Raw genomic sequence first — 26,778 nt, forward strand, 5'->3', positions numbered from 1 at the left:
TTTTTGGGGTTTTGGGGGGGGTTTAGTCATCATTTTAGCTTTGATATCCAATTTAGTAACGTTGTCTGCTCTTCAATTTCTTTGATTGCATTAAGACACATTTATTGTGAACTAGGAACATAAGGTTTACTTTTCCTTTCACATGTACACATGTATACAGGTATGATGAAAGCATCAAGAGAACAAGGTCAGCAGGAGTGGATGTTTCCAGCCTACGCTGGGACTGGGAGCACACAACAATGTAGCAATAACAACACAGGTGAGTAGTGAGGTACATTTGATATGGATTGTTGCAGAATATACCCTTTAAATTTAAGGCACTTTGGGGACAGTAAAGACGTACATTTAACTACAACATAGAACCTAAACCTCAATGTTGAAAAAAAAGAAGTTTTTTCTGAAGAGTTGGATTTTACCACAATTGACTATTGTTCCATAATTTTCCACCTGTTTCATGTAGGGCAGTGACATGCACTTCACCAGTAGCACAGTACTACTATTCAGCCAGACTGAAGTCAGGGGTGATGAAGACGATGCTGCCTTTGGTGTGCTGGAACTGCGGCGAGGAGGAAACGCTGCCCATACCAGCAGAGAAGACTGCTGCATACCAGACAATAAACCCTGTTTGTCAGGTAGGCATACATTTGTTACCTACTTAAAATACATTACGCAACTTATGTAGAATAGCTCTAAACATATTCTGTTTGGTTCCACCTTTATTGATATTCTTTCTCAAACGCTCCTATAGACTATTTGCATAGGTAGAAATGTAGTAATGCATGCAAAGGGTTAATCAGCAACTAATTTTGCCTTTTATGCTTTGTTTCTGCAGGTCTGCAAATGTGATGAAAGAAACAGAACGGGACAACTGCTGTTCCACCTGATTCATTACTGTTTTGATGATGAATAAAAGACTTCTTGCTTGTTTACACTGTGTCACCTCATTCAATTTGTGTCCTAACATGTGTCGTCTCTTAGTATATTTCTAATCTAGGCATCTTGTTTTTTTGGGCCCTTCTTGTTTTTTTTTCGCCCTCTCGCATTAGATTTGGAGTCTCCAAAGGACGTCATCCATAAAATTTACTTGGTGTGGCCTTATGGTCAAAATACAGCAAAGTGCGATGTCGTTAATAAGCTGCACTCTTCTATATGCATCCAAGACAGTCATGGATGTAAACAATGCTCTCAATGCTGATCTTCGTAATATTGAGACATGGTTAAAAGCAAATGAACTGACTCTCAATCTTAACAAATGCAAAGCTATGCTCTTTGGGACTACACATAGGCTGCGGTCAGTTACAGAACAGTTGTCAGTTACCCCTTTCTGGCACCATTTTGGAAGTTGTCTCTAGTTATAAGTACCTTGGCGTTTGGCTTGACTCCAGCTTTAAATAGCATGGCAAGTTCACATTAACAAGTTGTAATGCTGTTTCGTCTAGACTGGGAGTCCTACGACCTCTCATCCCATGTCTACCTCAACACACTCTTATAATGTTGTTTAACTGTATTGTCTTACCTAAAATAGAGTACTGCGATGTGATATGGGGAAACTTTAGAAAGTGCCTGTCTGACAAATTACAAAAACTCCAGAACCGGGCAGTGAGACTTATTCTTCATTTACCATATACACATCATGTTGACAATGATGAGCTTATGATCTACCCTAGGTTGGAAAATTTTATCATCACGGAGAAACTTGCACCTGCTACAATCAATGTACAAGGCAGTTAACAATGAACTCCCAGAATATATAAATAGCTTTCAGATGGCTTCTGAATCTCACAGATATCCCACCAGACACAGTCAGAAGTTACCTATCCTTGAAACTGCCGTTAGTGCGCCTTGAATGTGGCAAGCGAAAGTTCTCCTATAGAGGCCCTAACCTCTGGAACAGGTTGCCACATGATATAAAGACCTGCCCGTCCATGTCCACTTTTAAAATGAGATATAAAAATTGGCCTGACCTCTGACCCATCCATACAAACAATCTGGACTGGACAATTTGTACTTTTTGTTATTATCATTATTTATTTATGTTATTGGTTATCATATTTCAGTCCATACCATGGTGTGGATGAAATATATTGTGTTCCCTCATGTTTCTCCTCCTCCTCCTTCTCCTCCTCCTGCCACTCCTTCAGAGGGATTCAACTCCGCCATCATTCAGCCAAATGACTTGAAATTTGGCATGGAGGTAGAGTGGGCAAATACCCCCAGACGTTTGTTTTTTTTCATTTTTTTAAACATGCCTTTGAAAAATTTTTATGAAGGTTTTTTTGGGCATTTTTCGGCAAAAAAATGGATTTTTGGATCCTGAGCCCTGGTTACATTACAACCAAATGATATGACATTCGGTATAAGGGTACCTTGAACGTGTGTCTACAGAATAGCAGTCATGTATTTGGCATACATCACTTTCAAATGACTCGTTCCATGTTCTATCTAAAGAATGGCCGGTTCCAACCATGGAACTCAAAACTTCACTCAAAATGGTCAGGAAATAGACATTTTCCCACAAGTCGCCCTCTATTGCCATTTACGAAACCATTCTAAAGTATTATCTCCTGCGTTGCTAGTATAATCTAATATAGATTTCCAAGGCCCTTTAAATTAATAATTTTCCTCCAATAGAAGTTTTCTTCAAGTTTTGCATATGGTGTGCACTCCATTTTGCTGGGAAAGCAGCCAAGTGCCTCCTTAGCAACGGCCCTAGCAACGGTTCCCCTCACAAGGCCTTTTGGAATAATTTTTTTTTTAGTAGAACTTTTAGATACTCATATCTCCGGATAGGATTGATGGATTTTTATGATTTAAAGCTTAAAATGTAGGGAATGATACAAAAAGTCAGATGAATGCATGCAGCAGGCTCAAATATGTAATCCGGATATATGACAGGTTTTGAAAAGTAAACATTCTATTGTTTTACCAATTTTTACCAAAAAATCGAATTTCGAAAGCTCATAACTTCTTGTAGAATTGACATATCGAAACAAAATTAACATTTTTGTAATCCTTGGTTCATGTTTTATCAGTCCATGAAGTTACATTGAAAAATATCCATATTTGATTATTTACCACTCCCCTTTGCACTATAAGTGCAAAAAGACGTGGTACATACGAGGTCAAAGTTCAAGGTCAGATAGCAAGGTCAAAGCTACCGATGTGCAACGGCTATCATATCAAAAAATATTCCACAGACACCCTTCTTTTCAAAAACCATGATGAGAATTTGGCCCCTCAGGTGGTACCGATATGTGGGGGGTCTGGCCCATGGACTATTTACAGTCCATTGATTTCATCACCGCGCAAGGATATCGCAAAGTGAAATCATGGAGTTTGATCCCATGCTAATTTGTGGGAAAATTCAAATTAATATAGAATATTTCGTGCACTTATTGAGTCATATTATGATTAGGACTTTTTTTCATATTGTGTGATTGTTGTTATCAACTGGGTCATCAATTTAGAAAACATTTACTTCGATATTAGTTGCCTCGCTCTATTTTCCCAACGGCGGACGGGTTTGGTGTTCATAGGCTTCATACTCGTACCCAGGGCACTATGTTGTATATGACTTTTGTCAGTAAGTGCCCTGCGTACGAGATTTACATGGAAAAGTGAAACTTGGACTGCGATACGGAAAAGTTGGAGAAAGTGTGACTGAGTTTCTTTCAAATTTTGCTCAGGTGAGGAGATAATTCACGATTTTCACTGACTTTTTTTTGCAAATCATAATCCTAAGGACAACTTAAACCAGATTATGTGTTAGTTTTTTTAAAGCCCCCACTATATATGCCAGGATTTCGTCGGTATTCAAATTACCTAGTAACGTTACTCCCCTCCCCACCTGACTAGCGCTACTAGTACCTTGATACCGAATGGCGTTCGTTGATAAGATAAGACTGTCTTTTGGTGTAGAATATGATCAACAGATACAATTCATGCAATTTAGGATCCTGTTTGTATAATCACAGGGATTAATATGTAATTTCAAAGTCATAAAGGCTAATATCATTTGGCGAAGGTATGAGATCGTTGAACTCTAATTGCACTTAGGCCACACCAATTTAATTTCTTGGTTAACGGATTCGCCCGCTTCATTTTTTTCTGATTTGCAACTAAAAATAAAAATTCAGAATCAACTGCAAAATGCTCATATTTTGCCCTGAACAGTTGAAAACAGTCCTTTTTTCCTAGTTGTTACAGTTATTCCATTTCTCAATGCATTTTGGTATCATCATAAGTTCAAAATTCATTGTTTAAATTTTGAACCAGCCTGGTGTGTTGACTTCATGGCTCAGTATATTACCATTTTGGGCCATAATAGGATGCCTAGGCCTGTTTTAATTTTTTTTTCTCCCGCCTGCTCCATTTAATTTTTCTAGAAAAATCCGTTAACCAAGAAATTAAATTGGTGTGGCCTTAGTAAAGCTTCCCTTTTTTTCCTAAACCAGCTAAGGTGGTGTACTAACACAGTGAGGAAGGTATGTTAAAATGCTGACAGCACTGGGAAAAAATCAGCATGTGCCCCCCCCCCCAAAAAGAAAGGGGGAACCTGGAACACCTGCAAAGTAGGGTACAAGTTTTTCACACTTTTTTCACAGGGAATTACCAATTAATCACAGGTCATAGCTCAGCTGCTGGTGACATCACAAAGGCAATAATGGATGAAGCGGAGAGGAAGGAGAAGGAGAAGCCATTCAAGGTATCAACTGAATATTTTGTGGCTCCTTAGTGCTTTCTATTCAACCCTATTCAGACTGGGAGGTTAGTGTTCCCCCAGTACAGTGCGACCAAGTGTGGTGGTATTGGGTGGAGTGGGGGCTTTTAAAGCTTTTAAAACTTTTATGTCACGTAAGGCCGACTTAATTTTATGGATGACAACCGCGCGCATTGACTTTCATCTGTTCTCAAAATAGAAAAGGTCACATCTCCAAGGCTCTGGCCTGGTTTTAGACCGGGGTAGTCCACGGTAGTTAGCAACAATACGGAGCCGGTGGTAACTCTGGAGGATGGCACCCAGGCTGCCGAAGTTCCACCACTCAACAACTCATGATCAATACATACGTACAGTGCCGATTTATTAATTCCGCAAAAAGCCAGCATGTGCCGTCTTATCATATACGTCACTATGTAAGTAAGTTGTCGCCAATTCACAATTATACCAGCTTTGTATTCCTGTGGTTTAGTAGCATTTTTTATCTTCGGACGGAATTCTTATTATTCACCTACGCGCAATATTTTGGGGGTCTTCAGAGGATGTCATGAGATAAAATTAAGTCAGTGTGGCCTAAAGTTTGAAACAGCTAAGGCCCGGTTCACACGTGCGTCATTTTTATGTGTCGGCGAGTCAACAGTCGGGCGTCGTTCGACGGGAGCTGTATGACACTTTTCAAGCGTGTAAACAGGCCCGCTCCCACCGCAGCGGGGAGTCTGCTGCAAGGAAAAACATCATTTAAACAGACCTGCGTCACGCACAGCTCATTTCCGTGTCACAGTAGGTCATGGGACATATGCAACTTTTTGTATCTGTCTTGAAATTTCTGTATCAATTTCTACTTGTTAATGTTTCTTCGGATTATTTTGTACAGATTGTTTGCTCTTGTAAACCAGGTCTAAGCTACAACCGATAGAACTTTTTCTAAAAGATATCTGGCAACAATTTCATATTAGTGAAATATATATGTACCGGTAAATTGATAGTTTGTCATGTTGCAGGGTTTATGACAGGCATCGTTTGCAAAAATCTAGTAGTAATTTTGGTTTGAACATAGTTACATGACATTGAACTTTTCAGACTTTGATGAGGCCTAGAAAAAATGTTGTGTTTCCTGACCGACCCTATAAAAATAGCCTATACCTTTTTGCTGAGTCTGTTTGTGTTCTTTAACATTATTACCTTCGCCAAGAAGGTTATGTTTTCAGTAGCGTTTGTCTGTGTGTGTGTGTGTGTGTGTGTGTGTGTGTGTTTGTGGTTTAGCAAGATAACTCAAGAAGCAGTGAATGGAAATTTTGGAATGAAAATTGGTAGGTAGGTAGGTCTTCATGAGACCTAGAAATGATTAGATTTTGGGCCCCCTGGCGGCTTTCCTAGGTACTGCAGCAGAACTTCCGGTTTTGATATCTCGTGATCTGGACATGCTAGGGTCACGAATTTTGGTTGGTAGATAGCTCTTGGGCTAGGGAAGAAGTGACATGAGTTTGGATCTCCTAGCGACTTGTTCTGGAACTGCAGGAGCATTTGTTGAAAACATTTCGAAGGATGATAACTCAAGAACCGGTTGACGGATTGTCATGAACTTTAGTATGTAGGTAGTTGAAGTGATGCTAGAAATAATCAGATGACAATTATGCAAATCAGGACCTAATTTGCATGATTAATGAGGAAATTCTATAAATCTGCTTTGTTCGATAATAGAACTATGAAACACTTGTGACATCTAGTTGAGAATGAGATAAAACCTCTGAGGATATAGATTATGTAAATGAGGACCTAATTTGCATAATTAATGGCAAATCTCTATAATTTCATAGTTGTAACTTGGGAATTTCATACTTGCCACATTTGGAAGTTAAGTGAAGCTGAACATCAATAAACATAATTTATTCAAATCATGACCTCATTTGCATAATTTATGAAGAAGTGCTATAATAGCCTTTTTGTTAAAATAAGGCTGTCATTGGGTGTAGATTGAATATGACCAACTGATATAATCCATGCAAATGAGGCTCTTATTTACAAAATCGATGATTAACTCTTGTTATTTGTATTTTCCATCTGCTTAGCTACGTTTACCACAAAGTCATCATCATCGGCCGGATGTAACACAAGCTGGGCAGCAGACACAGCCTGAAGCTGCAGCTCCATTGCAAGTAACAGCTCCAGGGGCAGTAGGCCAAGCAGCCAGATGTGAGGGCTCAGTGCAGGAAGCTATAAACACTGAAAAAGACCCACTGGGCCTTGGGGGAGTAAGTATTCGGATAAATGAACGTGGTCTCGCAGCAGCAGCCATGACTGCAGGGACAACAGTAGCAGCGGCATATATTGTCAGCCAAGCCACCAAGTCAATTCCACTCGGAACTGCCTCAGGAGCTGTGGCAGGTCTCGCCATTAGCCTATTATCAATTTACATGGGCAACAGGCAAGTGATAGACAAAGGCATCTGCAGAGCAGTGGAGAAAGAAACTCACATCCAAGTAGAGGGTATCCAAGTAGGTTCACCGCAGATTCATATATCATCATATATAAGGTTGAAGCAATGCAGGCAATTGTAAGTTTCTTTTGAAGTTATATTTGTTGCTAGTTTACTACGTCAGTGATCTGTTTTGGTGTAAGTTCAATCAATGATTGTTGTCTCCCTGGATCCCAGCAGCTGAGTGTTAGATGTTCCACAAGGGTGCGTGGTCTGGTTGACGTTCTTATACTTATTGCACCGCAGACTGACAAGATGTCTGAGAGTTGCAGGAGAATCATGTGTTGCCAGAATTTTGATTTATCTGAACCTTTTGGGATGTTACTCACTGACATTCTAGGATTACAGATATTAATGGGCAGTATTAGTACTGTTTTAATGTGACAGGAATAATCAGATTATTTTGTGTAATAAGTACTAGTATTTGCTGCATATTTTCCAGTGTGTATTAATATATATATAATATTCACCATGACTTTGTTTTCAATATACATGTACATGATATGAATGAAAAATTGTCATAGATTATATGATATAGAGTTATAAGATATATAGAGATATAATTTTTATGATAAATAGTTATTTTGTTTCCAGGTAGATGATTCAAGCACATTGTTGACTGATGCTTCAGTTTCCATTGAAGACCTGTCAGGTATGTCACCACTTGTGGAATTGATTTTGGATGTTTACCCTATCTGATTCCTCTGCATACTCAGTGACTGAAAATATTCAGACAGCATGTAATTATTGAACTTCAATAACAACACTGATTAATGCTCCTGGTATCTGTAGCTTGAGAAACTGCTGCTTATTTGGACAGGAAATGTGTTGATGCAATTTGGTACTCTCATGATATTCATTATGTTTTTTTAATGTTTCCAAGGTGATGAAAACAAATCAAAACCCTGTCCTGAAAGGTACCCTGAAACTGGACTGATTGACATCACACCTGACTCCAGTGCAAATGGTAGGAATCACACAGTCATGGTCTGTTGTATAATTTTGCAATCATCAATTTTTATCATGAGAAGTTAACCATATCTTTCTGATAAGGTCCAGCAATTTTGCTTTCTCTGTCAAGCCGCTCTTAATGCTACATGTACAACAGAGCCTTTCAAATAAGTACTTAGGAATGGGCCCTGTATCAATTAGTTTTTGAAAATGTAATGATTGATTCTTCTGTACATGGCTGTTCCTCTTGTAGGTTTGGAGCAGATGTTGGACACAATTCTTGGTCGGCTGGATGAGACAGATGTAAGGTTGCTTCTACGAGTGTGGTCGGCACGTACCAATAAACAAGGAAGTCCAGGAATGATGAAAGATATCATGCGGAGAGAATACATCACAACTGGTATGTAACCTGTTTTCCTGCTTGATGATAAAGTTTGCATATAATGAAAATTGCTGAAAATTATATCTATTTGTGAAGTTGAAGGCTAAGCTAGCCTTGTCATCTGACTATATAATAGATGACCTTGGAGTTGTGGAGAAGGACATGATGGCAGCTGGAATCAGCTTCCGTCTTATTGTGCAAGACATTCCAGGTAAGCCTTTAGTACTTATAGTAGGAGATAAATTGCAGAATAAAAGGTTAAGTGTCTAACATACATTAGCCAAATACATGTACTTAGTACATGTACTTAAGTCAGGCAATTCGATATGTGAAAACATAAAAGATGGCAAAGAACAAAATTGCGTACATGGCATTACCACACTGTGTGATGAAACATATTGTGTTCTCTGGTGTTTCTTCTCCTCCTACTCCTGCCATTTCATTAAATGGATTCAATTTCTTAATTTTTGGGCCAAATAAGGCCACACAGGCTTAATTTTAGGGATGACATCCTCTGAAGACCCCCAAACTAGTGCGCGCGAGCGAATGAAAAAAAATTCTGGCAAAAAAATTAAAATGCTACTAAACAGCACGAATACAAAGCTGGTATTGTGAATTCGCGGCAGTGCATAGCGACGTATACGACAAGCCGGTACACTGTCAGTTCTTGAGTCTTGGAGCTTCGGTAATCTGGGTGCCGTCCTCGAGAGTTACCACCAGCTCCCTATTGTCGCTAGCTACTATGGACTACCAAGGCCTAGAGCCAGGTCAGACCCTCGGAAGACGTGAGGACAGGCAAAAATCAATGCGCGCGCGGATGTCATCCATAAAATTAAGTCGGTGTGGCCTAACATGAAATTTGACATGAAGGTAGAGTGGTCAAACACCCCTAGGTGTTTTTATCTTCATTTTTTTGGATACTGAGGCTTTAAAATTTTTTAATTTTTTTTTTGCCATCTTCCGACAAAATCTGTACATTTGGGGTCCCGGAGACCTGGTATTACACCCAAATCATCTGAAATTTGGTATAGGTTATGCTTTATATATCTACCAACAACAATTCGTTATAATTTTTGGCATGCACCCCTTTAAAATTGTATGATTCGGGTCTTTTGACTTCAATGCCAAATAGTGAAGTATAGTAACTGTAATTTAGCTGTATAGCATGTCACTCATCAGTAAGGAATGGAGAGAGCAACAGCCAATAGGCGTGCACCTTTAGAGATCGTTGGGGGTTGTAATCTTCTTGCTGATGGGGTGCTGAACTAATTGGATTAATACATTGGACACCTGCTCGGGCTATACCGGTAGCATATTGACAGCTGTCTCAGCCTGTCCTGCATTCAAATGTTTTTAGTATAGGTTTGTCACACTTTCTTGCAATGTGGGGCGTAATTTTTTTAATATCAAAAATCAACAGTTTGCATAAGGCAAATACATTTCGTTACCAATAATGTATACTATTGGATAAGGTACTAGTATCCAACAGTATCCAACTTTATTTTAGTTATGCATGTATATCACTTCATGCCATATCTATATTGATGAAAAACATTATTTTTCTATGTGCTTCTCATTCTACCCCTGCCGTTAATGGACCTTAATACCATTATTACGTCACAGTTTGTTTACCTGTTCTAAAGAACATTCTAGAACGGTCAGTTAAAGAATAAAGATCATTTCAAAGTTTTCAAAGTCAGGTATGTCTGATTTTTGCTGCGTCTAGATGTGTTGACACAGCATTACATGCCGCATGGGTGATTTAGTCGTGACATTAGATGAAAGTAGTACTGTATAAAGGCCTTATATTAAGTCTAACGCTACACAAACACACACCGCGCTACGCACCCCTGTACAAAAATTATAAACGTCGATTGACCGGCATTCATTGCGGTAAACAAACTGTGACGTAATAATGGTATAGGTCCATTCATTGAACAGATTCAACTTTGGGGACCAAACGATCTGATGACATTTGCAACCTCAAAGCAGATGCATGGTGGCATGGGTATCTTTGAGGAGATACACAGTGGCCTTCAAGCAGATACAGGGTGGCATGGATCCCGTCAATCTATGTGTTCAACAGCAAAATGCAATTCGGAAGATTCCATTGCTGCATGGGGGTATAGACTGTTGGAACACTTCACGTTTTGAACAGGGGTGACTTGGGAACAATCCATTTGTGTGGGAGGGGGGATAGGTCCATTTTTGGTATGGAAGATGTGGTGAAGCTATGTTTGCTCCTGAGCAAATGTCGACCTTTCTAGTTGTATGTTAATTTCACAACTTTAGTGCTGTTAATGTATCTAATGAAATCTTTATTTCCTTCAAAACTAGAATACCGGTAAGTAGAGTTTATGGAACACATGCCTTCCATGTAAAGAGGTTTCTTCACATGCATCACTCCAAAGGCAGCCTCTCCAAAGACATACTCTTCTGACGAGGGCAATCATATAATTATGACTGTCTAGATTTTGTTTGCTTTCTAAGTTTAATACCATTATTTTCCTAGCTGTGCCAGATGAGTTAAAGTACATGAGGACAGCCGAGGTTACAGTAGGACCAGTGGGTGGAGAAGTGGAGATTCCTGGTTTTGCCAAACTTTCTGCAGCACGAGGCATCCTTCAGGAAGACACGATGGTTACCATCTCCACAGTAGACATCCCCAGCATCTTAAGAGGCCCCGAAGGTGTCAACTGGATCTCCGGCTACCCCTGGTCCCCGGGTGAGGACACTTGTCCACGTGAGTTACTTGGTCAGGTGCTGTTCTCTCCAGCTGTTGACATAAATCTGCACGGTGCACAGCTGAATGGGCCAATAGAGTTGCAGACGTGGCGACCCCCAGGTTCTGAAGGCATGAAATGTCTTCTGCTGAAGCATCATGATGGAGAAGGCTGGACAGACATCACAGCCTCAACAGTGCACAAGATATACTCAAACAAAATATCTGTGTCCCTGCAGACATTCAGTCGTTTGGCAATTTTGTGGGTTCCTTTTGCATTGATCAGTGTACATGTAGCGATAGGGACCATAATAGCTGCGCTTTCATCAAGAACTTCAAATTGTTGGTTTGCAGGGTATATCAAGCCCCATAAAGATTGTGTGGAGTTCCATGTTGTCTGTAGAGACCGCAGCGTAAAGAAAATCGAGTACCAATCAGGCTTAAGCTTTACTATGTGTGGACACAACAAAGCTATGTTCGATCTTGATCACGGTTCTCGTGTTAACATAATTGTCAGCCCCCTGCAAGGCAAGGAAAAAACAAAGCAGATGAAAGTGAATGCCCAGCAGTGGCGCGAAGAAGATGGCCAGAGTGTTCAAATGGTTCTGAAAAGACCCGAAGGAACGTCTTTTGCGGGTGAGGTGACCATACTTTATATGGAACAGCAACCACCTCAAGCAGTGTGCGACTTCAGTTTCTGGGTGGTAAGAGTTTACTTTTCTTTTCTTTAATTGAAGAAAGCTTCTATTTAGAAATTGTTGTCTGGCTCAACCTGCCAAAAAAAATTTGTAAATGAGTGGGATTTCAATGCCCAAATAATATTTGGTTAATGGGTAAATTTTGATGCAATCAAAATGATTGCTGTTACTAGTGTTAGCAAGAGGATTGCTATGTGACATGTTTTCTATTTTCCATTCCAGGAATGCAACATTTTGACAAGTGAGTACTTCATGTTTTTTTTTAGATTTGATATATATTTAACTAATGCACGTACATGTACGTACTACTGAGTTATTGTATCAAAACTTGTATACACTGTAGTTGTAGTAGTTGTGCAAACACTGTTGTTTTATACACATGTCATGTATGTTTACGTTGCATGGTTGCAGAAACCCTTCCTACCAAAACAGCGCAACCTGAAACTGAGCCAGGTGACATCACACCTGACTCCAATGTGAACGGTAGGACCAACAAATTACATGTAGTTCATCATTTTGCTAACTTTATTTTTTTTACATGGAAGTTGAAGTAACTTAATTTTGCAATCTACTTGCTACAAGAAAAATGTTAGCGTCTGTGAAGGCCATAAAATGCTGCTGAAAAGGCCATTGACCTTGTTTGAGTCAGGAAACAGAGCAAACACAATTTGTTTTCCTGCGGTGAAAATAAATAGTTATCTTTACTTTGCATTTAAAGGATCTGGGGGCAATAAACCAGTGGTGCTTCTGATCAATGATGGATACAGCGTCTCCGCCATAAATCGCCAGATGGCAGGCTTTCTTGTCTCTGAAGGAGCAGTGGTCTACAGTTTAGTCTTGGGTGCCACAAAGGAGGATGAGGAGGATGCAGCTGCTGATGGTGTTCGGCTGATCTTACCAACAACGTTCGAGGGAGACGAGAGAGCGCCCACACTAGCTTGGCTGACCTGGGACCACATGAGCCGTTATCCTGAACTCCCCTCAGACATAAACTTTGTCGTCGGCCACGTTAATATCACAAGTCATGCAGCAAGACAGATCAAGGAGAATCGCCTTCCTGGCTCCAAACTCGTCCAGGTCACTCACGTGATCCCGGAAGATACCAGCAAGTACAAGGGCGATGCGAAGGTGCTAAGGATCGAGAGGGAGAGTGCTGTCATTTTGGAGGACCTACTACATGCCGATGTGATATTCTCAATAGGCCCACATATCTATGACTACTACAAAAGTCAGACAAGAGAGTTGAAACCGCATCACGAGTTTTTGCCCAGGCCATCTGACATCTTCAACAAGCTGCAAGTGAAACACGTCGACACTGAGACAAAAGTAGTTCTGTCTATCGGCAGGGTCAAGGGCGTGGAGAGGGAGAAGGGCTACGATCTTGCGGCAAAGACCATGAACATTGTGATTGAGCAACTGCCCAACACAAAGTGGCGAGCCCGTGGTGTCAGTGCTGAAGATTTTCCGGAGAGCAAGGCTGTCATCCAAGCCAATGTGAAGAACGACAAATTCAACTTCACTCCACTAAAGTACGCAACGCAGAAAGAGCTGAGCGAAGACATGCAGAAAGCTGACGTCGTTCTAATGCCGTCACGTGCAGAGCCATTCGGACTTGTCGGTCTCGAGGCTATCGCTGCAGGAATCCCAGTTCTGGTTTCCCACAAGTCTGGTCTTGCGTGGTTCTTGAAAAGTCAAGATCCCGGGTTCGACCGGCTGATTGTAGAGATCCCAGATGATGACGACGAGGCTGTCAAGACACTGGCTAAGCGCGTCATTGCTGTTTTGAAGAATGGAAGTAGGGAGTTTGAAGCTTCAAGAAGGTTGAAGGAGAAGCTGTTGGCCTCGGAATACTGGAATGAATCACACAGAGTGTTCCTGAAAGCATTTGGTCTTTAGGGACGCTTAAAGTTACTTACAGGGCGCGGTGGACCTCTTTATAAGTAATGATAACCTAATTGAATCCAAATAGAATATTCAATGTATAAAGCATTCATCCCTTTGAACCCTTCATGTAGCATATAAAGTACATTATTGGCTTTCTTATTGTGCATTCCGGTGGAATGAATCCTGCGATCTTCAAATTGAAATTATCTATTTTCACTTAGTTTTAAGTTGAATTGTGATGTACATATTAACTGTACATGTTGTTGAAATGAGTGTCTGACTAACTGTGTATAAAGGTTAAATATTTTTGTAATTTACTATGTAATAAGAATATTTTTGATAACAATGTAAATAGTAAATTAAATTGGTCTATATAATGATAATGAATGAATGACGATCTTTATTGCACATAGTAATAATAATAATAATACAGAGCTGTTTTTGTTAGCAAATGTGCAGTTCTATCTTGTCTTGCCAAATCAATGTCGACGTCATGTGTGTCATCGATGTTCTTAAAAGTTCCGTTCCACCGTGCCTGGTCCGCTGCCTGTATTTCCGCAGCTATTTCACCATGAATGGCGCCGTCTTGACGTTCTGATGGAAGTACATCTTCACGTCATCAAGCAGTCTGTTGACAGGTCTACGAAGTACAGTAAAATATGTATCGTCTAAATGCCCTTGTAAAACTGAAACATTTACCTTTTCATATTTTAGCCGTGTAGTACTCATCTGGAACACTTTACCTGTAATTATAACAATCCGTCAACATTTGTACTCAAATCTTAGCATTTCATCTGTCAGGAAATTGTTAGTCACTTATTACATATCCCGGGTACACTCCACATATTCCACCGATAACATATGCACCTGGTCCTCCATTTGTAGATGTCATGCCTGCCTAACCACTTAGCCATACCTTACTGCCTTTATTGTTGTTTGTATATTGTATATTTTTAGTTCTGATATTTAGATGTATCTTGATGTATTATTTGTCTCGGTGCTATGTATCTCTGTTGAGGAGCCGGCCCCGTAGAGAAACCAGCTTTCTGTTGCCGGCTCAATCTGTAAAGCTCAATAAATAAAATAAAACAAAAAAATCTGCAAACAAAGATAGAAAATGTATAAGAAGAAGAGACTGTTATGTAATATATTTTTAAGATTTGCCATGCATACCAATGGAATGGTGTTTTCCACTACCTGAATAATACAAATATGTTTGAATGTGCATGGATAATAAAATGACATCCCAGTGAATTCAATTGTTTTATCTGTTTGTTTGAACCTTTTATTAATTTATGAGAAGCTCCAATTGGCCTGCATGTGAGATCGGCGCTCACACGTTTCGACAGACGCTCCATACGAAATTGGCAAAGTCGGCATCTTCCCAAAATCTGTCCTTCATAAAAATCAAAAGATCTTAAATATATTATTGTTAAAATATTTCGTGCCCTAATAGAGTTAATCGTATATATATGAGCGGCAATGGACCTTATACCAATATGGAGACCATGAAAAATAGTGAGCCCCATGGAACCCTGAGACCGCCATCATAGCGTGTTTCCTGTGTCGACTGTGCTGTGTAACACGCTTACAAACCTGCCGACCTGGTTGCCATCCTAGCTTACCGGGGCTCCTACATTTCCCCAAGCGCTGGTGGTGTCTGTTAAGGGAAAGCTTATAGCAGTCTTTTGAGACAGACTGACAAAGAGAGAGATACGAAAAACAACAGTGACGACTGTACGTGCGTTGCACAACTAGAATGCATGGAAACAGTATATGAAAGCTGGTAAACATATGAACAAGCCTATCAATTAATTGTCAAAATCACCCTCCATGCACCAATCGCTACTTGGCCATAAAACACGTGACAACACGAAACGTGTCAGTCATCCAAAACAAGCAATTACATGTACTTTAAACAATATCATAATAATGTATATACAATGTAATTATTACCTAAACTGTCTAGGTCATAGAAACTGTAGTATACTCTGCATGGAGACCTATGCAGGCAGTTGAGATACATCACTAAAGGGATATTTAGTAAAAAAAAGGATATTCATCCTAAACACACCTAGCACATCAAGGCCATGCGCCAAGATCAGATTTTAAGCGCATCGTCATACACTATATGTGTAACATAAACATCAACTTGAAGTTTGTGTACGAGTAAGTCTACCATATAGCAAGAAGTTTCTGTTTTCAGGGATCAGATCTCTCATTTACCTTCGCCAAGATTTGTTGCTCGCCAGAAGATCGACGAATTTCAAAATCGCCAGAGGTGCGATAAACCTGGGAGCATCGGAAGATTCCTAAAATCGCGCAGTGGTCGAGGGGACATTGCATATCGGCCGATTACTGCTGCCGAAATGTTCTTTAGAACTCACAGACTCGTCGAGCAAGCTATTTTATCACTACGTGACGCCGGGCACGAAAGAAGAAAGAGCACGGTGACGTCAGCATACACAGTGACGTGTCGAGGACAGAGGTGACAAAGATGAGTCAAGTATAAACCAACACAAAACGTCGGTACTCGAGAAAGCAAGGACTGCTACCAGTGTAAAGTTTGATAGAAAAAATGAGGCAAACGAACAATGCCGACGACAAGGATAGCCTGGATACACGGTACGGTTGGGGGACATTTGCTCCCGGCACTCTACAGGTATGTACAGCACTTGTTGTTCCCACACAAGTCTAGCCTAGACGCCAGACTATTTCCAGGGCCTACACAGGCCAGCTCCCTGGCTTAGGGCCAACGTAGCCTGTGTATACAAAGCTCTCGGCCGGAGGTTAATGACCCCCACCCCACAGCCCTCCCTGGGTAGAACCTAGGTACTAGACTGCTTCCAGGGTCTCCACATGCTAGGTCCTCGGCTCGAGAACCGAGATGCCCCCAATGAAATTTTGCCACAGAATTAGGTCAATAAGGGCATTATCTAGAGACTTGTATGTATGTGTTTTACAATTTCAGACCAAATGGTCTTTTGCTACTAGCGACTTGAAAACAGATTTGCACCCAAGCTGTAAAACGACGACGTAAAATAGAAAAGTTTTAAACAGACAAGACCATTTGCTCTTACTTAATATACAGGAGATGTTTTGTGTTGCGTTACAAGGTCATCTAATGATATGTTTGTAACCAGTGTTTTTGTTCCTATAGGTTTTGAACAACGTGAAAGCAGCGTTGGCGTTTCTGTGCTGTGCAATTTTTGCCCAAGCAATGCTAGGTAAGTAATTGAAGCGTTATTTTTTTAGTACGTCTTTTACGATTTTCAGTGAGTCTATAGCAGAACCAACCGTCCAATTATAAGAATCTACGACTAGCCTTGTGGCAGAAACAGACTGCCCTCAAATGCCCCCGATTGTCCGTCGTAGATCTGATGTCCTTTTCAATTGTCTGCACGCATCATTAATTTTCTCTCCTCTGGGCATTCTCCCAATGTATTGTTTACCAAAAGTTAAAATTTAATACTCTCTTCAGCATGCTGGGATGTCTCAGTTTGCTGTTACCTAACAAGATCTTTAACCTGTAAATAAATTTAGAGAATAAACAGGACGAAACGAGCAAAGAATCTGCACTCTATACTATATGAACTTCACTGATAATAGATTTAGTGCGTAAATTATACTTTAACAGGCGGGGTTTCCGACGTTGTGCGGAAGTCGGACTGACTCACCCAAATGTTTAGTCAACCGATAATATCCGGTATCATTTCTCGACTTTTTAGACATATAAAAGTTGGTATTTCATTTTAGTAATCCTCTAAATATATATATATATATATATATATATATATATATATATATATATATATATATATATATATATATATATATACATTCAGTCATTACGGGTGTTGAATGACTTTTGCAAATCTGTCCCATGGCCAGTGAACGGGTTTGCCCGAAGTGTGGTGACGACTTTGGAGCGGCGGTTCGGCCTGAGCAGTACAGATTTGGGCTCCGTCCTTGTGGCAAACGACGTGGCAAACCTGCTAGCTGCCATACCGGTAAAGAACGTTCATACTCTTCAATGCAGTGCACCAAATAACCCCACAGTTCAATGACCCTCCCGCATATCCCAGTGCATGCTGGGAGACGCGGGGCACTATGGGTAGCACAGGAGGCAAACAACCATTACAAGTTTCGCTGTGTTAAATCTGACTCCTAATGTGTTGACCTAAAATCGCGTCCCTCCATAAAATCTAAAGAAGCAGAATTACTGTGTATTTTTGTATAAATGATTATTAAGTTAATAAAGAAAATGAAATAACGAAATATAAATTTTTGGCAATCATCCAAGCAGACAAGAAATCAGACATGCTTTATATATTCCAGATTGGTTACCTCTGCGCTAAGAACAAGCCCCGCTGGCTGGGCTGCGGGATGGTGGTGATGGCCCTCGGTGCCGTCATCTTCGCCCTCCCACAGTTCGTTGCAGACCCTCGCCAAATGTCTGTCATAGAAGGAGACGGCTTCTGTGTCAACACAACTGTGGAAAACCAGACTTCGAGGTAACATAATGCTGATAATATAATGATGGTGTTGATGATAAGGTTGATGTTGATGATGATGATGATGATGTTGATAATGGTGATAATGATATTGATGATGATGATGTTGCTAGTATTGATAATCACGATGATGATAATGACGATAGTGATGATAAGGTGATGAAAATGGTGATGATAATTACAGCTAAAAATGATAATGGTTATGTTTATGTTTATATAATGATGTATGGCGATGGTGATGATGATGGTAATGATGATGTTGTTCACATTCCTAATATACACAGGTAATTTAAGTTATATAAACATGCATTAATAAGATTATAACATCGGAATCTATCTCAGTGACACAGCTGGATGTACGAGCCAATCATCAGACGGTGTTCCCTCCCTGACGGGTTACAAGTACGTCCTCATCCTGGGGAAGTTCTTAGTCGGGACGGGGGCGTGCACGCTCTTCAGTCTGGGGGTGACGTACATCAACGAGAACAGCCTGGCCACGCAGACATCCATCTACCTGGGTATGTGACTTTCCTTGAAACGTTGGAAACATTTTAATTGATATTTGAGCTTAATTTAATTAAGCATTCAATGCACGTTTTAAACTACATTCAGTTAAATTGCACTTGATTTAAGCTTGAATGGTATGACAGTTTGTGTGTGTGTAGTTTGAAAACAACGTACCACACCAACATATTACATATGAATTGTTAACTATATGTATAATGCTATTTATTTCAATAATGGTGTATGTTTGTAGGTATTTTCTACGCTTTTTCCATCGTTGGTCCAGGCGTTGGGTATTTACTCAGCAGTGTGTTTCTGAACATACCAGGAGACCTGGACTACAGGTAATCAACAATGGCTTTGGATTTATATTAGGGGCGTTCAGAAAGTTTGAGGGGGGGAGCTGTAAGAGGGGTTTCATTTACCGGGGATTAAACAAGAGGCAGTGAGGGAGGGGGGCATAGATATAAATTTCATGTAGAAATCCTTTAATGTCCACAAAATTTTAAATCATGGCCATTGATTTCGTTATGTTGCGGGTGGTACCTCTTTTAACATTGATAGGTAAAGGGTTTCTATGAGTATGCGATCAGAGATGTGGGATAAAACGTGTATTTCCATTGTATTGGCCAATAATTTACTTCAGAATAAACGCCGTGTTTCCGTTCCCTTCCAGCACAGACCTGTCTCCTGACAGCCCACAGTGGGTGGGTGCATGGTGGGTCGGGTTTCTACTGTCCGGAGCCATGGCTGCGGTGTCAGCTGTTTTTCTGTTCGGGTTTCCTAGAAAACTTTCTGTACCGTCCGAGGGTAAGTGACATTATTACTTTCGGGTATTAGTATTCGGGAAGTATTGTCTTCACGGTGGCTGAACTGTGGGTTTATGTATCTGACTGTCCATTGCATGTTGTATGAAATGTTCGTCGTGTCGTGTCTTGCTGTTTTGTACTGCACATTTCTTAAACATTTAGTTAAAAGCAATCCTATTTCGATATAATCACTCTCCAACTAAAAGAAACCTTTATTTACTATAGAAAATGCAAATTCAACAAACGCTGCCGATGCGCACTGTACCAAGAATGATTATGGGAACGAGAGCCCCGCCGTTGCCACAGTAACAACGCCATCGTCACCATCTCGTTCCCAAACCACGGCAACGCCTCCAACAGCTACGTCACCAGAGTCTGCAAACGACAAACGACAGCATCTACAGTTCCTCAGAGATTTCTGGCAGAAGTTCGTTAGTTTGATGAAGAACCCGGCTCTTATTCTGCTGTCGTTAGCAACGGTCACAGAGAAAGGGATGGTCTCAGGAATCGTCACCTTTACTCCGAAGTACGTGGAATCCCAGTTCAGAACGACTGCTGCAGAGGCGTCTTTTATCGTAGGTACGACAAGCTCAAATTCTCTCAGATTTCATAGAATGTTTATTTTTTAGTTGGAGGTGATTACCAGTCGAGCTGTATGTAATACTACTAAACTAAAGTTTCAGAAGATTCGAAGACAGTAAGTAACGTGCCATATAATTCATTACGCTCTTTTTACTTTACATGCATATGTATGGCATATACTAGTAGTATATGGACTCAATGGAAAACATAATTAGATATAATGTTACCAAGCGATATTGGAAAGAAGCTCTTGTTTTCTGAATACTAGTAAGGAAACATTATATACATTCGGAGCAAACGTTGAGAAATACTTTATGTTTTTATTACTTACAAAATTTATTATTTATTTCTCTTCAAAATTTTGAATTTTTGTCCACCATATTCCATAGGATTGGTGACAGTACCGGCGGCCACAGTCGGGACCTTACTAGGCGGGTATCTGGTGAAGAGGCTACAGCTGGACATCCGGGGTATCGCCAAGTTCTGTTTCGTGGTGACGTCACTCACTGTCATGGCGTCGCTGGCGTTCCTCATCACCTGTAGTGACGTCACCTTCGCCGGCGTCACCACAGGTCATAGCAATAGGTATGCGCGAAAGATTGCGTTTTAAATTATAATTGTTTTTTTTTAATTTATTGAATGAAATTGTAGAGTCATATGACAAACCTTAAAGAGTCCAACATAATCAAGTACTTGTAGATACATATTTGCAGAAGCATAATGTATTTGCACGAGACTGTAAGTACATGCATATAAACTCTTCACTACAAAATCCCTTCATCTATAAAATCCGATGAATATATGTGTCATGAGGTGGTCACAGAAGACAGAATTTGCAATGTTTGCGTCGATTGGGAAATTGACTAAGGGACTACTAAGATGTGATAACAGGTGGCGCTTTTGTGTTGGCCAAGTGATCCTTATGGGTCAGTCGTACAGGTTTGGCATTATATTATACATGAAAGAAGTTGCCAGGTGTAACCGTCAAACATGGCGGACAGTACTTACGTCATAGTCACGTGAGTGAAAACACCCACATATAGGCATAGACCGGCTCTATATCAATGGTATGCTCCATGTTGTTATGTAGTTCTTTCGTGGGGACACAGGACACACTGACCAGCATGTGTAACGCAGTCTGTCACTGCTCACGTGACGCGTACAGCCCGGTTTGCGGCAGTGATAATGTCGTATACTTCTCTCCCTGCCACGCCGGGTGTGACATGCTGACAACAGCTAACGGCTCCCAGGTTCTTACGTCAAATTATTCATATTATTATTGTTTTAAACGCGAATTTTGCATTTACTTCTGTAAAGATATGATATACTAGCTTTTATTCACAATGGATATTTAATTCGAAGCCCGGTATTCATTTCAATAGCCTATCGCTGAGAAACGCCACTCTATATTCGATTATAGACTATAATCTATACTCTCATGACAATAAAGTTTCTTTCACTAAAATGCAGAACTATTCCTTTGTCTAGGTCTATGAGGGATGTCAATGCACTAGTAACAGCATCAGCACATCTGCACGTGTAGGGACGGCGGTGCCGGGAAAATGTTCCACGGATTGTCCCTTGAGACCCTTGTTCTATGGTCTCCTTTTCTTCATGAGTATGGGCTGTTTCATCACTTTGATTCCACTACTGACTGGTACATTAAGGTAGGTATTATGCATATCAAAATATATTATTACATGCCATCTTTCTGACTTCCTTCTACTTGTTTGTATGGAGTACCAATCTTGTGAGCAACAACTACTGAGAAGTGTATTTCACCAAAAATTGCATTAAAACGGTATCAGAACAGTAGCAGTGATATAAAAAGCATGATATTTGAATGTACATGTATTTACGTATGCTAACATTATCATGATCAGTTGGCCAGCAATCAAAAGAATGACGATGTATCATGAGATCGCAACATTAGCCATAATCAGCGATATTTGCTTGGTATCAATAGTACACCTTTTTTTGCATCCAGGAGCGTCACTACGGAAGAGGGCCCATTTGCCACGGGAATACAGGAGGTCTTTGTCCGAGGACTTGGTAGGTGTGACTTTATTTGTGACAAATAACGGACTTTCGTCTGTCCATGCATACCTAGGCAAGTACATTTGCGTTGTAGGTTTCACCTCCTTGGTTTCATCTTCACTACATCTTTGTCGTTAATGAGATTTATATTGTTAGTTACAAAGCCTTTCTTAGTAACGGTTCAAGTAGCGCAGCTATAATGTGATTGAGAAAGAATTTCGAAGATTTAGTAGTTACTGGTAGTTACAATGTTGGCGATTCAGGGCTGCCAATATATCTGGCACGAAATCGTCATGGAAAAATCAACTGGATAGACAACGAATTGCTTTAAAATCTTTATTATATTGACTTTAAAATATTTTTTTATTTTGGTGTTTCTACATAGGATACATTCCGTGCATCTTGTTGGTTGGCGGTATCATCGACTACGCATGCGTGCTGTGGGACACGTCATGCCAAAATGCCGGCTCGTGTCTCTTGTACAGAAATAGATCCCTGAGCATCAACATGGTGTCTGTGTGTGTGGCGTACAAAACTGCATCATGTCTGATATACCTACTCGTTTTACTGTTTAACAATGAGGCAAAGGCGGAAGGGTCTACCAATGGTACAGTGTAAAATACTCCGTTGAACCGCATCACCGCTTCTGACCGACAAAAGTACCATCACGAGTAACATCAAAGTAACACCACGATACTTCTTGAAATAATGTACATTGTGTAAATCCGTTCCTTAGAGTCATTCGATAATTAAAACATTTCTCTTGTGTTGTCTTACGCCATGGCGCTATGTGTTGTTTTTCATGGGAGAAGTAGGACCATTGAAAGAATCGCAAGGCAAAGTCATACCTTTTGTTCATAACATTTCCTAAAAACACGAATACGACACCTTGTTGCATATTTAAACAAACTTCAATAGAATAAACGTACCTTTTGAAAAGCATCCTTAATCATACATAACATTTAACATATTTATTTCCTAAATTGTATATACACAGTAAGATAGAACTAAAATCAACATTCCTCTTGTTTCTCTCACCTCATAAAAATTTAAAACTGGATGTGAAAAATCAAACGAATTAACTCATTTTTAGAAGGAATAAAATTCAAAGGATCGCTAAGTCAACTTCTTTTGGACGGCCAGAAAGTGTTTTGCCATCTTGACTGTTCCTTTCCAGATCTTCCAAAACCAGTAAACGTTCATCAGGTGAAAGATCACCCCACCAAGTAGATGCCCAAATATGGTGGTGAGCTCTAGCCCATAATACTCTTCCTTTTGCAGAATGACGTAAGTGTACTTCCAGTACAAAACGGCGTTGGCAAGCCGGAACAGAAAGAACAAAACCGTCACGGTTAACTGGTTCACGGCGTATATCAGAGAAGTCTTCGGGGTCTCCAGTCTCCCCATCATCCATCTGAAAATAATATGGTTATGTATTATTATTACCGTAATTTACACTCTTGCAGTCCCTTTCTGCTGTCAACCAACATTGAGAGGCGTGTCTTAAAGTTTCCATCGGGTACTTTGAAAATTTAAACATACTTTTATTTTAACATCTTTTGACAAATACCTTTAGAAAAAGAGGACATTCGTTCATATTTAGCCTACATCAACAAAAAAACTGCTAAAATGTCTGCAAAGGTTTGCTCAAAGTCTGCTTTGATGTATTTGAGTTGTATGGATAAAAGAGCTCAAAATTGTAACGCAGATATCAATATCAACAAGGCTTTTATGTATTGTTCCTTACATACTATATATGGACATGGTCTTACCTCAAATGCATAAAAGGATTCGCCACTTCCATAATGAGCAGAGAGTTGGCAAAGTACGGCAGATTGTTGTAGACCTGGTAGGACGGGAATTATGACATATAATGGCATTCAAGACCGAGTAGTTAGTTCTTGACACTTTTCCTTCCTTTTGTTAAGATACTTTTACTGAATTTATTACAGAGGAAATAAAATTTATTACACAGAGGACAACCATTTATGGAGTTAATCTTTTTCAGTGGCCCCACCCCAATATGTTTGCACTCGTTCCCATCTTGATTCGTACAATGATCTTACCCTATTTTGTGGAAACTTCTAACGTGTTTAAGAATCCAGCATACTTACCAGAAAGGTCAGCAGGACCCAGGTGGCCACGATGTGGTGGAATAAGAACAGCACACTTCCCTTGTGCTTCCAAAAGAGGCACAGCAGCAGCGTGTCTGCATGACAAGGAGGTACCGTAAAATCATTTATTTTCACCCGGATTTAACTTCGCGGTCGGAAAAGGTGTTTTATTTTCTTTGTCAAAACGACACTGTACACAGCACAAAAACACATAATTACAGTGTGATCGATGCTTTAGTGGTGGTGAGGCACCACGAAAAGAAAAGCACCTCAAATATTTGAAGATTTACAGTAATATTTGTCCAGACTTATGATTTACATAGAGATTAGAAAAAAACGCAAATACGTATGATCACAAGTACATTATACCACGGGACAATTCTAAAATTTTGATCAGATTGTGCCTACAAAATGAATGCACTGTGATATTTCCATCATCCATATGCATTGCGCGACTGTCCAAAATGGAGACTCCAAATACATTTACTTACCAATTACCATGTATCCCACAACAATGGCGCAGTTGAGTTTCACCAGAAACGAATCATATCTAAAACAAACAAAAAGAGATACCAGCAAAGAAGTGATCGTTATATATATAATACGGTGTTCTGTTTGCGAATGTGTGCGAACTCCAAAGTCAGTTGATCGTTGCTGCTATTCACCAAATTTTGACGTTGTCCAGTGTGTTTTCATTGACAACACAGACATTCATACTACCGTCGTATTAATAAAAGGTTACAGTCACTTGTACTTGGCAAAGAAACTTCACATTTGACTACTCGCACATGCGCACGTGGAACTGTTATCCATCCACAACGTTGTCCACATAAATAGTTTTAAAATGCATACCTTATAATATCTGGTTTGGTAGAGTCTACGTCAAGGGCGGCAAATATGGACAGTAGACCAACAACAGTGGAGTGACAGACAGACATCACTCTGAAGGAAAAAAAAACATGAGATGAAAATTGAAAGATAAGCAGAGAATCCAAGGTCAAAGTCTAGGTACAGTAAATCAGCCAAATATCGTCTGAGCACGCGTGTTTAGTAGTGCCTGCATAAGAATAAACCACTTCCGTTCACTAAACATATATCCCATGATTGATCGTTGATCATACCTCGTGTCGAACTCCACTCGCGTGCTGATCGGCAGCTCGGCATACTTCGGGACAAATCGTCGGAGAAGCCGAGGGGCAACGAGAAGACAGATGATCCCCAAGGTCACAGCTGTAACCGCCACTGTGATGACGTATATCGTCGGGAGTGCCATGGTGGTGGGGTACTGTACAGGTGCCACAGAATCGCACATCACTAAGGAATACTATTAGACACTTTTATTGAGTGATCAATAGCCTGATCCACTGTGGCCCCGCCTACTTCCATAAAAACGTATAGTTGCAAAACAGTAACATAAAAATTAAAATATTTGACGGACATGTAACCAATCTATCATTTTCGAACCACTAATAACCATGCTATATTGTAAAACAGTCAATGGTGACGAACAGTGGATCCGCAGTATAATGCCTTGTGGGCAATATATCAAAGTTGAATGCCCCCAGTAACGTAAACAGAAGACTTGCGTGACACATGTATATAGAGCAAGGTCTGACGTGTTTTGTTTACGTTTCGGTGTCTTGTCCCTTATGCATATTCAACACCAGTTTCATGATAATAAACGACTGCTATTCATTCATCCGTGACACTGAGCATATGCAGTCGTATGTGAAGTTGTGAACCTCCTTTTTGTACTGGTATTCAACAGTCTCTACACTTTTTTTATCAATCATTGGTGTGTTTTGTATATTATATATTGACGTCGATGACCTTAGCTATATGACAGCGCATCCTGAACAATAACAGGTATGCCTCCGGAAGTTGAGTCATCTTTTAACTTTCCGTTCTGCTGTGAAAGACTTATAATATCCATATTAAATGTCTTTTAAAACCATATCTTCACATTGGTATTGTTGTTGGTCATCTCAATGCATAAAATTTTCAATCGACTACCATTATGCTATGTCATCGGGCTGTTGCAAACACATGTATTGCAGTCAATAAGAAGGGGTCTAGATGTGCTAACAGACAAAACGTAACAGTAGTTTATTCAAAATCAATGTTGATTAAGGTTGTATACATCGTTACATTAAAAAGACTGCCTACATGTACGATAACACGAATTTGGGGTGCTTTTTATCAAACATTAAACTACTAGAATAGGGCACCAAAGACATTATGGTAGTACAAAGATAATATTGAAATCATACCTGTTAGGAACAAGACTTGACTTGACTGGGATATAACTACGTTAACAACAAAGCATGACTCAGGAACCAGGTGAAGGATGGGAAAAACCATTTCAGACAGAGAGGGGGGTCTTTTTTA

The 26,778-nt window shown here is 40.1% G+C and overlaps 3 protein-coding genes across 3 annotated transcripts; 2 read left to right on the forward strand and 1 right to left on the reverse strand.

Moving 5' to 3' along the window:
• The first annotated feature begins 4,663 nt into the window (after positions 1-4,663).
• Positions 4,664-13,891, forward strand: LOC109483326. The gene is made up of 7 exons (XM_019786314.1): positions 4,664-4,705; positions 7,788-7,845; positions 8,398-8,447; positions 8,623-8,737; positions 11,039-11,269; positions 12,358-12,429; positions 12,665-13,891. Exons 1-7 carry the CDS (start codon positions 4,664-4,666, stop codon positions 13,840-13,842), a joined length of 1,746 nt encoding a protein of 581 aa, XP_019641873.1. The 3' UTR covers positions 13,843-13,891.
• A 2,350-nt stretch (positions 13,892-16,241) lies between these two features.
• Positions 16,242-22,942, forward strand: LOC109483440 (solute carrier organic anion transporter family member 4A1-like). Its single transcript, XM_019786470.1, has 13 exons — positions 16,242-16,492; positions 16,991-17,057; positions 17,722-17,840; positions 18,169-18,344; positions 18,687-18,862; positions 19,102-19,192; positions 19,525-19,658; positions 19,883-20,236; positions 20,629-20,824; positions 21,330-21,489; positions 21,728-21,906; positions 22,227-22,291; positions 22,662-22,942. Exons 1-13 carry the CDS (start codon positions 16,409-16,411, stop codon positions 22,892-22,894), a joined length of 2,034 nt encoding a protein of 677 aa, XP_019642029.1. The 5' UTR covers positions 16,242-16,408; the 3' UTR covers positions 22,895-22,942.
• A 274-nt stretch (positions 22,943-23,216) lies between these two features.
• LOC109483439 (transmembrane protein 56-B-like) lies at positions 23,217-25,673 on the reverse strand. The gene is made up of 6 exons (XM_019786469.1): positions 25,512-25,673; positions 25,243-25,332; positions 24,882-24,940; positions 24,391-24,485; positions 24,049-24,122; positions 23,217-23,690 (listed from the first exon to the last, which is right to left on the reverse strand). The coding sequence occupies exons 1-6, from the start codon at positions 25,661-25,663 to the stop codon at positions 23,393-23,395; spliced, it is 768 nt and encodes a 255-aa protein (XP_019642028.1). The 5' UTR covers positions 25,664-25,673; the 3' UTR covers positions 23,217-23,392.
• Positions 25,674-26,778: the final 1,105 nt, after the last annotated feature.

This window comes from Branchiostoma belcheri, unplaced genomic scaffold (assembly GCF_001625305.1).
Source record: "Branchiostoma belcheri isolate BF01 breed outbred unplaced genomic scaffold, Haploidv18h27 scaffold64, whole genome shotgun sequence".
NCBI classification, from domain to species: Eukaryota; Metazoa; Chordata; class Leptocardii; order Amphioxiformes; family Branchiostomatidae; genus Branchiostoma; species Branchiostoma belcheri.

What these genes read in the sequence shown, in the direction of transcription:
- LOC109483326 (XM_019786314.1), top strand. Translation starts at nt 4,664, where the DNA reads ATGGATGAAGCGGAGAGGAAGGAGAAGGAGAAGCCATTCAAG. An exon ending in AGAAGGAGAAGCCATTCAAG is followed by an intron (nt 4,706 to 7,787) that starts GTATCAACTGAA and finishes TTTTGTTTCCAG; the next exon opens with GTAGATGATTCAAGCACATT. An exon ending in GTCGGCTGGATGAGACAGAT is followed by an intron (nt 8,448 to 8,622) that starts GTAAGGTTGCTT and finishes CTATTTGTGAAG; the next exon opens with TTGAAGGCTAAGCTAGCCTT.
- LOC109483440 (XM_019786470.1), top strand. Translation starts at nt 16,409, where the DNA reads ATGAGGCAAACGAACAATGCCGACGACAAGGATAGCCTGGATACACGG. An exon ending in ACCTGCTAGCTGCCATACCG is followed by an intron (nt 17,841 to 18,168) that starts GTAAAGAACGTT and finishes TATATATTCCAG; the next exon opens with ATTGGTTACCTCTGCGCTAA. An exon ending in GCAGACATCCATCTACCTGG is followed by an intron (nt 18,863 to 19,101) that starts GTATGTGACTTT and finishes GTATGTTTGTAG; the next exon opens with GTATTTTCTACGCTTTTTCC.
- LOC109483439 (XM_019786469.1), bottom strand. Translation starts at nt 25,663, where the DNA reads ATGGCACTCCCGACGATATACGTCATCACAGTGGCGGTTACAGCTGTG. An exon ending in ACCAAACCAGATATTATAAG is followed by an intron (nt 24,941 to 25,242) that starts GTATGCATTTTA and finishes TGTTTGTTTTAG; the next exon opens with ATATGATTCGTTTCTGGTGA. An exon ending in AATCCTTTTATGCATTTGAG is followed by an intron (nt 23,691 to 24,048) that starts GTAAGACCATGT and finishes TATTATTTTCAG; the next exon opens with ATGGATGATGGGGAGACTGG.